The sequence below is a fragment of the Drosophila suzukii genome, chromosome 2L (assembly GCF_043229965.1).
Source record: "Drosophila suzukii chromosome 2L, CBGP_Dsuzu_IsoJpt1.0, whole genome shotgun sequence".
Lineage (NCBI taxonomy): Eukaryota > Metazoa > Arthropoda > Insecta > Diptera > Drosophilidae > Drosophila > Drosophila suzukii.
Genome location: NC_092080.1, coordinates 11,374,458 through 11,391,055, shown reverse-complemented (window position 1 = coordinate 11,391,055; position 16,598 = coordinate 11,374,458). Strand labels below are relative to the sequence as shown.

The 16,598-nt window shown below is 38.4% G+C and overlaps 2 protein-coding genes, 1 long non-coding RNA gene and 1 other non-coding gene across 5 annotated transcripts; 1 reads left to right on the top strand and 3 right to left on the bottom strand.

Moving 5' to 3' along the window:
• Positions 1-170: 170 nt before the first annotated feature.
• On the bottom strand, positions 171-366 carry LOC118876833 (U2 spliceosomal RNA). The gene has a single exon (XR_005013772.3). It is a non-coding gene; the product is annotated as a U2 spliceosomal RNA (small nuclear RNA).
• A 123-nt stretch (positions 367-489) lies between these two features.
• fbp (fructose-1,6-bisphosphatase) lies at positions 490-2,950 on the bottom strand. 2 transcript variants are annotated; one of them, XM_017090095.4, is made up of 4 exons: positions 2,844-2,920; positions 2,196-2,261; positions 1,397-1,740; positions 490-1,210 (listed from the first exon to the last, which is right to left on the bottom strand). In XM_017090095.4, the coding sequence occupies exons 2-4, from the start codon at positions 2,215-2,217 to the stop codon at positions 545-547; spliced, it is 1,032 nt and encodes a 343-aa protein (XP_016945584.1). In that variant the 5' UTR covers positions 2,218-2,261; positions 2,844-2,920; the 3' UTR covers positions 490-544. The 2 variants fall into 2 exon arrangements, with proteins under 2 accessions (XP_016945584.1, XP_016945585.1); XM_017090096.4 differs by lacking the exon at positions 2,196-2,261 and having other exon boundaries at positions 2,844-2,950.
• A 1,532-nt stretch (positions 2,951-4,482) lies between these two features.
• bsh (brain-specific homeobox) lies at positions 4,483-9,327 on the bottom strand. Its single transcript, XM_017072487.4, has 4 exons — positions 8,718-9,327; positions 7,047-7,315; positions 6,170-6,472; positions 4,483-5,422 (listed from the first exon to the last, which is right to left on the bottom strand). The coding sequence occupies exons 1-4, from the start codon at positions 9,179-9,181 to the stop codon at positions 5,154-5,156; spliced, it is 1,305 nt and encodes a 434-aa protein (XP_016927976.3). The 5' UTR covers positions 9,182-9,327; the 3' UTR covers positions 4,483-5,153.
• On the top strand, positions 7,502-8,072 carry LOC136117825 (uncharacterized). The gene is made up of 2 exons (XR_010655389.2): positions 7,502-7,638; positions 7,694-8,072. It is a non-coding gene; the product is annotated as an uncharacterized lncRNA (long non-coding RNA).
• Positions 9,328-16,598: the final 7,271 nt, after the last annotated feature.

Genomic DNA, 16,598 nt, shown 5'->3' with positions numbered 1-16,598 from the left:
AATTAAATGCCCTATGCAATCACGATAAGAAAATCTGTGTATATAGTTCCACATAAATATTTTGATTTTACGTTATACAATGAAGTCGTTCCAGTTTTAAAACTGTATATACTTCCTACATCAGAATCTCATTTTCTAAAAACTTTTCATACTTTGTTGAATATTGATTACTTAGTTGGGCCGAAATCCCGGCGGTACTGCAATACCGGACCAACCCGCGACAGAGGTGGAGCAAGCCCCTAGCACTCCGTCTGATTCCAAAAATCAGTTTAACATTTGTTGTCCTCCAATGGAGGAACTATCAGATGTTAAGCTGATAAGAACAGATACTACACTTTGATCTTAGCCATAAGGCCGAGAAGCGATAACTATACCAACCCCTAATGGGAGGACTTCATTCAAATGCATGTAGAACTAGTTGGGAATTATAAACGCACATTTTGACATGATTTCTTATGTATTCTTTTAGGGGCAGGACTAGTTGTAAGGTTTTCTTAGCAAAAATTAAAAGGTGCTTTATTCATAAATTAGAGTATTTACAAAATCACTTCAAGTAGCTTAGCGCCTCCTCCACATCGGTCTTGGAACCCAGGAATATGGGACTACGTTCGTGAATCTTCTTGGGCACAATGTCCAAAATGCTGATCTTACCATCACTTGCAAGTCCACCAGCTTGAGTGATCAGATAGGCCATAGGGATGCATTCGTACAGAAGGCGGAGTTTGCCGTTGGGAGCGGATTTTGTAGCCGGATAGATGAAGATGCCACCGTATTTGATGGTGCGATGGACATCTGCGACCATGGAACCCACGTACCGGGCTCCGTAGGGTTTGCCCTTGGCGGGATCCTTCTTGGCCGCAATATAGTTGAACACGCCCGAGTCCCAGTCGCTGGCGTAGCCCTCGTTGATGGAGTAGATCTTGCCCTTTTCGGGAACCCTCATATTGGGATCGGTCAGGATAAACTCCCCAATAGCAGGATCATAGGTGAAACAATTCACTCCGGAACCAAGACCGAGGACAATGGCTGTAGCCGAGCCGTACAGCGCATATCCAGCGGCCACCAACTGATTTCCAGGCTGCAAGGCATCTTCCACGGTGGGCGGACCGTCACTCTTCTTCCGGTATATGGCGAAGATCGAACCGATCGACACCAGGCAGTCTATGTTAGAGGACCCGTCCAGGGGATCAAAGCACACAATGTATTTACCCTGAAGAAGAAACCAAATAAGTAATCATTGGGAGCACAACATTATATTCGTTCAACAATTTCATGCTATAATCTAAAAGCTTAAAAGATAGAGACTTTCGTTCTGAACGACTTTGCTTTTCACTCCCATATAATACATTTTGAAGCGATCATAATGTTTTCGAATATATAATGTCTGCAGCCTTACCTGTTTCTCCACTTCGACCTCGATCACTTTCTCGTTTTCCTCGGAGACCATCAAACATGTGGTGTAGGAGGATTTCAACATGTTGATGAAGAGCTCGTTGGAGAGCACATCCAGTTTCTTGACTTCCTCGCCCTGGACATTCACGTCGCCCGCAATGCCATGGAGCTTGGCGATACCTGCCTTCCGAACCGCCGAAGCAGTGGCTTTGATCGCCGTTTGGATGCAGTTGAGCAGCTGGGACAGATCTCCGGTGGCGTTCCTGAACTTACGTTGCTCCTGTAACACGAAACGCGTAAGCGTCATCGCATTGGAGTCGAAGGCTGGTCCCTGTTGGCTCATTTTGGCTAATCGGAATGTTATAATAAAATATATTAATTGGGAGAATCGTTTTCGAATGAATGCGATTAGGATAGGATTAATATTTGGATTAGGGATTAATCAAACAGAAATATTTTAACTGGTTGTATCAACCATTCATTTGTAATAAATGGGGGTGTTTAGAGTTAATATTTAACCTTCGAAAGGTAATATTACCTATACTTTAAATACGAATGGGGAAGGATTTTGGAAGGGGTTAAGCACAGCGATTTAAAAAAGAAGGGATTATGCGTTGAAGCAGTAAATCATTATAATTTTAAGCACAGCAACAGGTTACTATTATTTCTGGTCAGTGGAACAAGTTTGGGAGCATTGCAAATTGGAGGAAGTGCAGGCGGGTATACTATATACAAAGGATGAGTTGGAAAAAAGGTGCCAGGCAACATTCAAAGAGCAGGAAGCAGGAGGCAACTTCACTTACAATCACCGTTACTGGCCGCCATTATTGGTTATAAGTAATATGTACGCTCTCTAAATGATGCGGTTCCTGTGGGGATCCATTAAAATAAAAACAATCACCAAATAATTAGAACCAAGGGTCTGCTTTGCTACGGGAAGGTCACATTGGTGACCTCTCAAGTCTCTTTCTGCCAACCACTATCTCAACTGCTTTTTTTGGGGGCTTGTTGCATAAAAACTCACTATCAAAAACTTGTCACTCTGGGTATGCGTGTATGTTTTTGTGCTTGTGGTGCCTGGGTGTTATTTTGTTTTTGGCTAGCTGATAACCTGTTTGTTCTACAAAAAACATACAAATATCTTATGGAAAAACGTATAGATCCGGTACTGCAAAATAATATTTCTGCCGGCCGATTTAATACATCGACACGTGCCCCCTTATTTATTTTTGGAACGTTCCCGAGGAGACCCGATTAGCTGAGTATATACCAACGAATAGGCTATAAGCAAACATAGTATCTATAGACAAATATACGTATATCTCTTCCGTTCATCTATAATAAAGAGAACTAAATGACATTCAGACTTGTCGTAAACACTGCCGTTGACCCCAAACATTTGTTTAGCTTTGAAGAACAAGCCCAAGATACCGAAATGCACTTTCACTTACAACAAAACGGGGAAGACTGGCAAACAAAACAACGAACCGCGGTCGACGACTGAACTAAAGAGACTGTTTTTTGGCTCTAGTCCGCGTCCACGACGACAGCGGAAAAAAGGCAGCGAAACGTCACTGAATGCCACGCCCTCTTAGAGGGTATATGCACTTGGTGGGCAGGTTGGAACATACACTTTACCACCTAGTATTTGAGATATCAGACCACTAGTATTAGATCTTAAATGTTTATCATTCAAAAATCACGAGAATACATTTCCCATCATATCACCATAAAATATATTATACTATTTATATAATTAAAAATAGGTAATTTAACATAATATTAAATTAGAGAGTGAGATTTATAGTTTAGGCTTAGGGATCTTTATGGACAGGGTATTGAAAACTCGTCATGGTTTTTCCCCCACTTTTTGTTTTGTTTTCAGCGGCAAACAACTACTGATAGCAAGAAATAACATACATATTGAAAAAGTATATAAAAAAGAGAGTGTTGGGATGGAAGAGAATGCAGATGGGGAGCATAGACTGCAGACATATGGCTTGAAAAAATTAAGAGGGAGTTAAAAAGTGAAGAGAATGAATGATTTGTGGAGCATACCAATTTGTTTTGTGCCCAACGAGATATTATAAGCTTAAATAATTAAAATACCTGTTTAAGAGGAAATATGTTATACAATGTACCATGCATATGCTTAAAATATTTTAAAAGTATCTTATAAATTTTCCTGTTCTTATTCACGTAATTTATAGAGCCTCAAATCAAAACATTTAATGGTTATAAGTACTAAGTGGCCTGTGTGATTTTTATTACCAACTGTTTCTGTTCTTCGGAGGCTCGTCTACAGTAGATTGTTTTCGTATTAGCCTTATCAATAATAAGATAAGCCTAAAAGTACTACTTATTAATGTATGTATTCCTTTGGAAAATACCAGCGACTAAAGCGGCTGCGCCTTGTCATTGCTGCGACCTCAGATTGTATTTCATTTTGCGGCAATCTCTCGATTTTAATTTGCTAATTTGCGTCTGATTAGAGTGTGTCTACCAATTTGAGCATAAAACAAAACACACTAAACAAATTAAAATAAAATATTTTTTTCTATAAATATAGGTAGGTATGTCTATAAGTTTTAGTTACATTTATATTTGTTGACAAGAGGATCAAAAAATATACATACATATTCGAACTTTGGTTCTTGACGTCAAGAAACGAATTTAATGTGTTGCTGTTATAAAATGAACTTTAAATTAAATCATAATATGGGCCATCAGTTGGTTCTTTCTGTATTTTTCGTGAGCATTCCTGTTAACCCATAATTACCAATCAATTGGAAACATTTAACTTTTACCGCCCACACTTAACAATCACTACTCGCTAAAATGGCTGGCTGAAAACCCGCAATTATTTTTCCATTGTTAAGTGCATTTCCATCCACCCCAATTCAATCCAATCTTTCCTGTTTCCGCCCACCCAGGGGCATATGGACATGCGCAGGGCGTGGCAGTCGGCGTCAACCCCATTCTGAAATGCCCGATGTTTAACCATATTAGTTGCTACTTTATGTTCTCAATTGGATTTGATTGCCCAGCGAGGAAGAAAGAGGTCCCCGACCAAGTCACACTTTTCGAGTATTCACATAATTCTGCTCTGTTTGGTTTATTGTAAGCACTATGTTCTGGATAAGACGTCGCAGGGAAATAAAATACCTTAAAATGGAAGTTCTCGAATACAATCACTAAATTTGATTAGATTTAAGATTTAATACATGACTAGAATGCAGCTCTTTCAAGAACTCGTTAGTATTTACATGGGTTTTTCTTTTAGTTTAAAGATGGGGGGGGGGAAATACAACTTCAATATTATTGAAATATTGTTCTTCATGTTAAGAAGTGGAGTTATAAAACAGATGTTGCTCAAGATAAATGGTTCTGAAAAACTCTGGGGTAAAATTAGGCAATTTTAAAGGAACTATCATTCGATTCGTTCTGGTTGACACTCAGATATGGTTAAGTAAACCTTACAAGTGCTGATAAAACATAACTATTTATAAATCAAATGTGGTTAAGGTTGATAACGAGTATAACATGTGTGTGTAAAATATATATGTATATTAAAAGTTGTGGTTAGTTAATGGGTCTTACAATTTTCAGATTACTTGGCTTTTTAAAGTTGAATAAAAACGTAAAACCTAAGAAATCAAAAGACTTATGAATTAAAAAATACTTATAGGTTGTATTTCCCCATCTAAAATACCGAAAACATTACTAATTTAAGATTCAGGTCTTTATCCCGATCGAACTATCTATGTTAACTGGTAGAGTTTCGCATCGCCGACGATGTCCACGTCGCTGGAGTTGTCCTCGTCGGCACTGTCCGCCTCCAGATCCGAGTAGTCATCCGTGGAGTATCCCTGCTGCATGAGGCACATCTGCAGCTGCTGCTGCTCACTTGTGGGCTGAGTGGGCGTGCCTCCGGATCCGGTATTTAGTTTGCTGTGCTTGGAGTCTCCGGAGGAGGAGGTGGCCTCGCCCGGCTGTTTTCCCAGTTCGCTGCGTGAGAAGTCAACGGGCTCTGCGGCAGGGAAGAGTCAAAGAAATTTCCATAAAATTTAGAACTAATTTGATTTGGGAAGAAACTTGAGCAAAACTTTTTGAAACTCATGGAGCCAGCTAAAAGCCAAAAGGTCTAATTAAAAGTCCAAAAGTTCCACAAAGAAACTACTCACACTCTTTTGTCTGTTGAACTATGCTAAAGTTCTTTGAGCTTTGTGAACAATACGAAAACCGCAGGCAACTTCTATTCATGCCTTTGACCAGTTTTATTAAATATTTCATTGTAGTGCAGCAGGTATTTGTCACTGCATTTTACTCAAATGATTAAATTTTCATATTTCAAAGATTAAAGAATACTAAGGTTTACACAAAAATTAAATTTGAAGGTGCTTGTGGAATTCTGTTTTTGCTTATTTTAGAAGTCTTTGAAAAAGCATAGGTATCGATTTAAAATTAATACAAATTTGTAGAGTTTATTGTTAAATATGATAAAGGCCTAAATGACTAGACGTCGGATTATTTCTTTGGTTTATTGTTTAAACTGTTCAAGAATTGCGGGAGAGGGGATGCTTAACAAATTATTTACATAAAATCCGAAAAAAACCCCTTGCATTTTTAGAAGGGCCAAAAGTAATCCTTATTTATAAGATGTATTTAAAAGTTTGACTTATTGTTATAAATGACCTATACTTTTAGTCTTGCCCACAAACGGAGTACAAATAAACATTCTTCTAGGCTAATAAATTTAGTGGTCCAAAATACTCACCATTGGCATTGTCGCGCCGGCGCAGCTGCTTTTTGTGCTTCATGCGACGGTTCTGGAACCAGGTCTTCACCTGGGTCTCGCTGAGTCCCAAGGCAGTGGCCAGTTCCACGCGCTCCGGCGTCGAGAGGTATCGCTGGCCCTCGAATCGCTTTTCCAGGCCGGACAGCTGCGGATCGCTGAACACCGTACGGGCCTTCCTCCGACGGCAGTGACGCAGGGCATTCACGCCCATTCCCAATCCGAGGGCCAATTCAGGCACACAACCTGGCGCTCCGAAGAAGGGTGCTCCCCCGAAAAGGCTGGCTGAAAGGTCGGATGCCGAAATTCGTTAACTTTGTTATAGTTGGTAGAAATCTAAACTTTCGGTGTTGATGGCTATTTACACCGAATTTCCCTCAAATGAAGCCTCTAGGGGTCTTACTTCTTTGGGCACCATACAAAAACTTTCCTAGCCTTTTTAATTGAGGAATCAGTAATATAAATTGATTCGTGTAATACTAATTGAATAACATTTGGTTTTGTTTTTCGCTTTACTAATAGATAGCTAACTGTTAAAGCACACTACCAAACAAAATAAAACATATCAAGTATCTGAAATAATCTAACTCTATAAGATTATAAATATCACTCATACGACATGTGTTCATTTTGTACTTATTATTAAATAAGCAGTGAGTCAAACTATAAACTTTAACTTTTTGGATTTAGTATTAACCTTCATTTGTTCTTAACAAAATTAACTCCCTTTGATAAGACATATATGTTTTTAATTGAAACCAAAGGCTAAAAATATGTCATGTATATGATATAAATCATAAAGTCAATTAGACGATTAAACCACATTCTTATCTTATCATACAAAAGAAAGAATACACACCTTGTGAAAGAAAATAGGGGTCCACGGACTTGTAAGTGCCCGACGATGGGGACAGATAGCCAAGGGTCATTTGAAGAAATCCATGATCGGTGTACGGGGCGTTCGGATATAATACTCCATTGGATCCACTAGTTCCTCCACTGAGGGGTGGAGGAGGTGGTGGCTGAGGCGTTGGTACCGGCGGATGCTGTCCTGCCGCAGATCCCAATTGCTGAGAAGTCTGATCTCCGCTGTAGTGGGAAGCTCCGGGACGTGAGTGATGGTTAGACCTAGGAATTGAGGGGTTTAAGGATTTGTTATATATGCATTCCCTCTTTGTCAACCACTGTTAATTTGGTCATGGTATTCAATTCAAAAATACTTTAAAAATTACATATATTTTTGTAAATTACAAAATTTGTAAAATTAATAACTAAAGCCAATTGTATTAGTAACGCGTGTTTCATGTGCTCTAAGAAACCCGTTTTCCCTTTTTAGCTGGATTTATTGTTATTTAACATCAACTGGTTAATCTGTTTGGTTTTTAAAATGAAATCAATGTTCATCGCTCTATTGATAACCATATTGGGTTTTGCCATGGGTCTAAAAGATCGTGAGTAGTAAAACATAAACTCTTTTAATCTGTTATTATTTTTTTTTTATTTTAGCCGTCTGCGGTACTGCGCCTGTAGTCCCTAAGTATTGTGTATATTATCACAGTGGTTACTCTTATTTAGCTGATCAAAATAAGTGTGTTCGAAATATTGAGCAATGCACAGTAACTGGAAATTTTTTCGATACTAATGCTGATTGTGAATCAAAATGCAAAGAATAAGAAATGACTTGTTACTTACAAGAAAAAAAAATACGATATTTGGTTTAGAAAAACAAATGTTATTTCACGCTTATTATCAATTTAATGCTAGCATCGGAACTTATTGGGGTGTAATTCATGTTCTTCATATGTGACATACTAAAAATTTTTAAAGATTTTCAAGAGTTTAAAACAAATAAAATGTTTACAATAAATGAAACATTTAACTGGAACCTTCCCTTAGAACAAATAAAATATTTAGGAATCAATATACCATTGGTCATAGATAACTTAATTGGTTTTGGTTTTTTTTGTTTTTTATATCTTAAAATAAAAATGAATGCATTGAAATAGATGGAAATGTTTGGTAGTATATAATTAAATCGATCGAAAACAAGCTTACATGTCTGGCTTAATATTTTTGTGGATAAAAATCTGTTAAAAACATTACATTCTTATTATATTTAATATATGATGAATTATTAAGACAATCTCAAAGAGAGAAATTTCGAAAATGTTTCATTTCCCAAGTCTTTTAAATTGATGTCTGATTGTATAAAAATGCACTTAGTTATATGTTCAGTATATTTCGACTTAACGAAAAATTAAAGATTTGCTCACAGAATTCCCTTCAAATAGATTAGTTGAATGTTAATATTAATTATTCATCTATTTATTTTTTTGTTATTTTACTATATTGTTCAGTTTTGAGTCGAATAATTCATTAACTTGAGCTAGTTTGTTTATAAATCATATTTTGTAGAACTCGCATTAGGATCGTCAAATAATGATATAATGATTAAATTTAAGACAGTTCACATAATATTTCACTTTAATAAGTGTTATATCCTATTAAACATATCGATTTGGGAACCAACCGTTGGGTGTTGTGCAAGGACTTGGCGTAATCCTCGCTGCCATATCCCGACGCTCCATTATTTCCGCGGTTTGTTGCAGTCGCGGATGCGGATACGGATGCGGATGCCGACGGATGGGATTGCAGTGGATGCGAATGTTGCGACGGATGTTTGTGTGGATTATTGTCGTGGGCAAAGGTGTTCCTCGAACTTTTGAACGCATTTTTACCACTCTTTTGCACATAATTGTTACTATTGGCGGTGATGTTACTATTATTATTATTATTATTATTATTATTATTATGATTATTGCTGGCACTATTTAAATTTTGAAACAATATATGCTCGATGGAGAACGGCGTTTTTGTGGTCAGCATTGTGTTGGCACTGGCCAACGCCGCCGCCTTGCTGTGCGTGGGCGCGGTGGCATTGGCATGAGCATGTGCGTCCGCAGGACTCAAGCTGGCCTCATTAAGCATTGCCATTTCGATGGAGGCGATGGATGAGGTGGTGTGGAGTGGCTGGTGACTGGAGACTGGAGCCAGGATATCTATGTATGTATGTCCTTGGACCGGGCGCGCGCGCTTATGTTGTTTGCTCGTTGACGGTCGCGTTGAGTTTGCGGCAATCACCGCACATCAACCAGCAAATTGCTCTAAACGAGCTGCCAGCAGACATGTGCGAGCGAGCCAGCGCTATAGTCCTGCATCCTGTGGAGAAGGCGCAAAAGAAAAAAAATCAAAAATAATATAAATAACCCCGTTCTTCAACGTGCGCCACCCCCGGTCTCTGCAATCCAGTTGCAGTTTGCGGTGCCCGCTTAGAGCGGCAATTCGGGGGAATCCCCGTGGCACGTATAAGAGTCTCTGAACACACCCCCTTAGATTTGCATGCGCATACGGTTGTCCTGCTCTAGCCGGATTTTAGCACCCATGCTCTCTGCTGGCATCCACTGGACATCCGATTAGCTCCGAATTAAACCTTGGGTCTAATTGACCCCTGTTAACCGCAGATAATTCGCACAACTATGCATCCTGGCTCTGACGCCATTTTGTGTGTTTCACTCCCAGCTTTCAGCAGCCCATCCGCCATCCGCCATCATGATATCATGATATCCTTTGCCACCCATTTTGGGGCACCCACCTGGCATAATTAACGTGTCATGGGCGCCATTGTTGTCTGTCTGGCTGATGATGTGCATGCATTAAATGCCACAATTATTATAATTGAATTAAACAATCGATTCTGCTGCCGCTGTGACAGGATAATTGGCTAGGTTGGAGCGAAGGCGAGACTGTACCCGCTGGGTTGGGTTGACATATTCCTCCTCCTGCTTTGCATTGATATATATTTCTTTTCCCGTTGCGGGTAATTGAATCAGAGCCCCACATAGCCGTACACCACCCACAAGGACACCCAGGTCCCAACATCCACCCCACCCATTGCCACCCCTCGAAAAGAGGGCGTGCTTTCCAATGCTGCAAACCACCAATCAGCGTAGAGCTGGCCAGGGGGTGACTTTTGCCACTATATTCGTCCTGTTTCGTCCTGTTTTCTCGAGGAGAGGTTATTCGATTTCCAGAGGAATGGTGGATCCTTCGAGGGGGGCCGCGGTAGTACCAAAATCAGAGCAGGAAGGCTGAAAATAACAAGGCATCATCGAGAGAGAAAGAGCATGCTGACGATGCGACCAAAAAGCAAGACAAATTTGCTCGTTTTATTAATAAAATAAGTCACGCAAACTAAGCCGAACATCATTATTAGGTTAAAGCCCTAAAACGGGCGCATTAGAAGGGCATTCGAGTGATCGCAGGGGAAGTGGGTTATGGGTGTAATATGGCTGTGTTGTTCTGCTGCCCCCTGGTGCAAAATGTCTCTGCTTCTCTAAGGACTTTAAATCACTTATATATTTTGAGACTTAATTACGTGAAGTTGGTGTTCGGTTATGCTTGGGCACAAATGTAAGTGTACTTAAAACATTGTTAAATTAGGTTAACTTTTTAGTAAAATTAATTCACAGAAAAATGTCATAAAAATGATTTATATTCTAAAAATGTTTTATTTCATATTAAAAAACCTTAAAATTATACTTATCTATAGATAAGATTTTGAAAATGTTTAGAAACATGCATTGTAACCTTCAAAAAATCATAAAAAATATAAGCAAAATGATTTTTGAAAAATTCTCTTTGCAGTTACTATTATTATTGTTTAAAGAAACTTTTTGCATCAAAAAATTTAAGTTTTCAAGACGAGGAAAAAAGTTAAAAAAGTAGATATTCACACAAATTTAATCCTTTTCAATAAGTACTGAATGGGTTAAGAAAAATATTGTATCATTCAAACGGCATTTAAATGACCTTTCCATTGATGCCAAGAAGTAAGTTCTAATTACAAGTATATTTAACATTTGTTTTGTCAAAATAATTATGCCGACCAGTGTATTATTATTTTCGGAAAAATGTTTTAAATCTAAATTAAAGGTAAATATATATCAGCCCTAAATAACAAAGCAAAAATATTTATTAAGAGTCTAACTATTTACTATTTTAAAAAAATTAAGTAGGTAATTTGAGGGAGTTATCACCACAGTTCAATTAAGTTAATGAACATTTTGGTGAAAACTCCCTGTGAGCCTATGAGGTTGACTCCATTTACGTACAATATTAAGCGGTAAATCGATCTGTGGAATTTAGAGCTGCAGAGCCTGGATATGCGATGAAAAGGAAGACCTCTTGGCTCCTCTCACCTGGCTGAAAGCACTTAACTTGCTGCTCCACCTCCACAGACTTCACTTCGTTGTCATCCATTGTTAGTCCGATGACATGAACGTGCCAAAGGGCGGTTGTGTAAAACATAGATATTTTTCCAGGCTTTTTTTAAGTCTGCGAGCATGTCTACCATTCGTTGTTTATTGATTTTTCCCTTAACTCGAAGTCAACGGATTTGTGAAAAAAGATTCCCATGGCCAACTCTGAAAACAGATCATATTTTTGTACCATCATTTAGTCCGCCTAATTTCCATTGTTGCACGTGTCCCGTCAGTTGGGTCTAAGCCTAATTTTTATAATAATAAAAATGCTACTAAGTCTGAGGCATCGAATTGCCAGCCACTTTGCGGTTAAATCTGAAGGAGGGTGCTTTTCCTGGGGGCAATTACAACATTTTGTGTCAGTTTGTCTGGCAAATCCTTTTGTTTCGTCGACATCGACGTCTCCTTGCTTTTTTTTGTTAGCATAATTCCCTGAAATCAAAGCTGAAGTGTGTCACCGATCAGGTTACATAAGCCATAGGTCGTGCTCGTCTTCGAAATAGGGGGTGAACTGTCGGCGGTACATCGCCTCAGATCCTTTTTCCGCATTTAAGTTTGATTCTCGGTAAATTAACTTCTGATACAAGCAATACAAACTTGAACTTCCTTGCGGGTCCTTTGTCCTTGGGAGCAGGGATCAGGGATCAGAGCAGAAGCTCAAGTGGGTACATCCTTCCTATACATTGGTCCTTTTTCATGTGGATTCCATATTTTAAGTATAAAGGAAAAAGGCCTTTAATTTTATAATAACTTTCTAATAACATAATCATAAATAAATATGTAAGGCAGGTATATTTCATATGGGTCAATAATTTGTTTACTCAAGATTTGGTCTTACCTTGATGAAATTCTAAATTTGCTACTATTTTCTTATATGTTACCCAAGCTTAAGAAAGATAGCTTACTAAAAAAATAAGGTATAGAAACAAGTATACTTATTTTAATATAGCTGTTCTTCCCTAATTAAATGTAAAAGAAAGGAAAATAAAATGTTTTGCCTTTGTTAGATCCACCAATACCATAAATAAATCAATTTGTAGATCAGTTTCACCACTATCCGAAAATATGAGAAAATTATGCTATCAACGAATATACATATTAAATATTTTAAACATTTTAAACCCCAAATAGGCAAATTTCATCTGGTATTTCAAAACCACCTCTCAAAATAACAAGCTCTCACCTAACTTTCAATAAAATGGCTATTCGGGTGCATTTAAATAAGAAATATGTTCGAAAATTGTTGCGTAACGCCCACCATAAATGCCATATCCGGAAATTTCGTGACTGAACAGCCTCCCATTTTGTAGCGCTGTTCAGTAAATTTCACGATAATTGCGCGAGATAAATTCAATTAAATAGCACACTACACGGCCCTAGAATCCAGCAACTGTATCAAAATAACAGCGATGTTGCCCTCGCCGGCTGATAAAATCAAAAAATGCCAGCAAATTACAAACTGCCCTTCGACAAATCATCGTGTGCACATATTTCGATGTAATTTAATATGTGGCACGCGTTCGAAAAACTTTTGCCTTGCCAGTTTTGCACTCGCCTAGCTCGACTTTTTCTACTCCGCACGTATTTTCATTTCTCTTTTTTTTCCTTTGAATTTTTGTTGTTTGTTGGCTGGGAAAGGACTTGAAGGACTTGTGACTCCGGACGACGGGTTCATCTACAATTGTTGCCAATGAGAGCAATTGTGTGCCGCAAGGGGTGAAGGCGAGGGCCCTGGAATGGTGCACAAGTGGAGGGGAATGCCAGGATAATTGCATTTGTTAGTGCTCTAATTGTCAGGGTAGGCGGTATTCGAGGACGAGGGGCTGGACGAAAAGGTTACTGGGCCTAGGATCACAACAAGAGACTTTTAATAAGCCGCCGACCGCCCAAAACCAGAGCGTTTATAAAAGCAGCCACTGGAGTAGGCTGGGAATTCGAATACCCTTGAGGGAGGAAATAGTGGGAGTTCTAACGATCCTAACTCAGTGATTTCGATATTTTAGCCGTTTCAGAACCTACAATTAGGAAAATAGGAAAAGGCATCAAACAATTGTTAAGTAATGAGGTGCTCAAATAATTAGATTTCACCGACATATGAACAATACCATACTTGAAGCCATTTGATCATTAAACATAATATTAAAATAGTTCAGTTTAGGATTAAGTAGTAATTTTTGTATATTTAATTCGATTGTTAATTTTTTGAATACCAATTCTTTTGACTGAAAAATCTTGGCAGCAAGACTATTACAATCCTTATCAGCGACCTCAATATCTGAAAAAAATATCTTTAAAGATTGACAGGACGATAGAAATATATAATAATTAAATTAAACTTTGAGTTTATCAATCGAATTAATTTATTTTAACAAATCAGGATCTTTTCTTATCTGACTGCATCTTTATTTTAGAGCCAACATATTTCGGCCGTGCCCAAGAGCAAGAAGCTGAGGAGAAGAAGTCATCTGATGATTTGGCCCCGTGGAGAGGCTTGTTATGTTTATTCTAAAATAATTGCCAGCACGTGCCCTATCAGCGTCAATCAACCCAAACAGACAGCCAGAGGAGCGGAGGGGTAATGTCGGGGTAAAAATAAAATAAATAAAACATCAGAGGCGAGGAGGCATTGCATGTGCAAAACGTTTTCGCACTTATGCACATCATTTAGTGCGTTCACCACTGTGAACCCGCATCGAAGGATGTGTTTGCCGTGTCCTTTGGTGGTGGCTCTGCATCCGCGTTAAGTAGCCGGCTAACAACAACTGATTCTGCGATAAGATATTCCACATCGCTACCCCCCCATCCTGTCACACTTCTGACCTGCTGTGCGTCTCCATGGCAATTTAATCAAATTAATTTTCTCACGTGCTCTTTTTTGCTGCTCTACCCAGCCCAGCAGGTTACAAAATGAATGCAAAGGACAAAGCTTATGGCTAATAAAATTATGGACTTATGGCATAACCTTGGGTGGTACAACGCCTGCTCTTTGAACTCACTCATATTCGACAAAGAGCGGAGGAAGAAAAGATCAGCGGGAATGGTCTGGCTTTATTTATATTACAATCAGTTGAATGAATGAAAGCCGGGTAATAAAAGCATTCTAACCATTCTAAACCTTCAACATTTTTTTAATCAGTATCTTATTGAAGTGGTAATAGCAGTTTAAATATAAAACACACTGACCCCAAGTATACTTTAAGTATGGATTAAATTCTATAATTGATAGACTTGGAAAACCCCAGATGATCTGTATGGTCAGAAAACTGAGACTTTCAAAGTCTTCTTCTAATCAGTACGTTTTTACAAATAATAAAATTGCCAATTAAAGTCAGTCTGCTTCTAGTTCAGGTTTCGGCAAGAATTTTTTTAGCTAAACAATGGAATATTCCATTGCTGTCCTTTTATTCTCGATTATTTGGGAGGCATCTATGCCATCGGAACTCTAAAAAGGATATCCCAATTGGACACAATGGTCGGAATGGTCAGGAAAAACAGAAGGACACCCAAGCAGAATTCCTGGAATTGAAGAAAAAACAAGGAAGAACGCTATAGTCGAGTACCTCGACTATCAGATACCCGTTACTCAGCTAAATAGAGATATGCAAGTAGCAAAGCGAGATTAAAATGCGCCACCTACCGGCGGTATACAGATTTAAGCGTTTTGGGCGTTAGAGTGGGCGTGGCAAATTTTTTTTGGACCAATCGATAGGTATTGACGAGACCAATACATTTCAGTTAAAATTTTTTATTCAGCATAAAAATTGTGGGCATCACAGGTTTTCGCGGTTTGTGGGCGTTAGAGTGGGCGTGGCATATTCGCGTGACAAACTTGCGCTGCGTATAAGGCTACGAAATATAAATCTGAAATCCCAATTCTCTATCTTTGATAGTTTCCGAGATATCCACGTTCATAATTACGATTTTTTGAAGTTTGTGGGCGGTTTATGGGCGTTAGGGTGGGCGTGGCAAACTTTTTTTTGGGTCAATCGATAGGTATTGATAAGAACATTACATTTCAGTTAAAATTTTTAGTCTAGCATCAAAACTGTAGGAGCCACAGTTTTGGGCGGATTGTGGGCGTTAGAGTGGGCGTGGCACTGTACTGAAACAAACTTGCGCTGCGTAAGAAGCTCAGGAATCTGCACGCCAAATCTCAATAGCCTAGCTCCCATAGTTTCCGAGATCTCAGCGTTCATCCGGACGGACAGACAGACGGACAGACGGACAGACGGACAGACGGACATGGCTAGATCGACTCGGCTAGTGATCCTGATCAAGAATATATATACTTTATGGGGTCGGAAACGCTTCCTTCTGCCTGTTACATACTTTCCGACGAATCTAGTATACCCTTTTACTCTACGAGTAACGGGTATAAAAATCATAACATAAATATATCAAATTCAGACAAACTGGGCTTCAAGTTATTCTACATTGAAATGGATCATAGGAAATCCTGGCATGAAGCTCTAAGACATGTCATAATTTAGGTGGATACCAGGTTGTCTGAAACAACTAGAACTCAGAATACTGGATTGACATAACCGATTACTTCAAGCATGGGGAATACGTGTTCATTTCAACAGGCTTAAAGGGAAGAGTCCCAATGAACCCAAATATGCAGGTAATACGGAACTTGTGCTCCATTCATAAAATGTTTCATTTGTAAGTCGTCCATCGATGAATATATCTTTGGAAAATATTTTTTTTTTATGCCAAACGAAATTTTTAAATGGATAACAGTACTTTTCAGCTATTCTTTAAATAATAAAGGTTCGCTAAAATCCCACGAATTCCATTGTTAGCCCTATTCTGATAATTTTAATAATTATAGATAATTACAAAACTGAAAACCACAATGAATACAAACAAAGAGCGGTCAAGTAAAATAGACAATTTAGCGATTGACAAACCACAAAAATGTATGTATTTATTTTTTTTATTTAAATGCGTTAAAGTAGTATTTTGTTGTTTTGTTTATGTCGTATGTTGTGGCTTATAAAATGTTAATGCAAATTGTGAACTCATCGCATGACGTTTCATCTTACATATATTATTGGTTGATTGATCCTTGCTCTATTAAATATAAG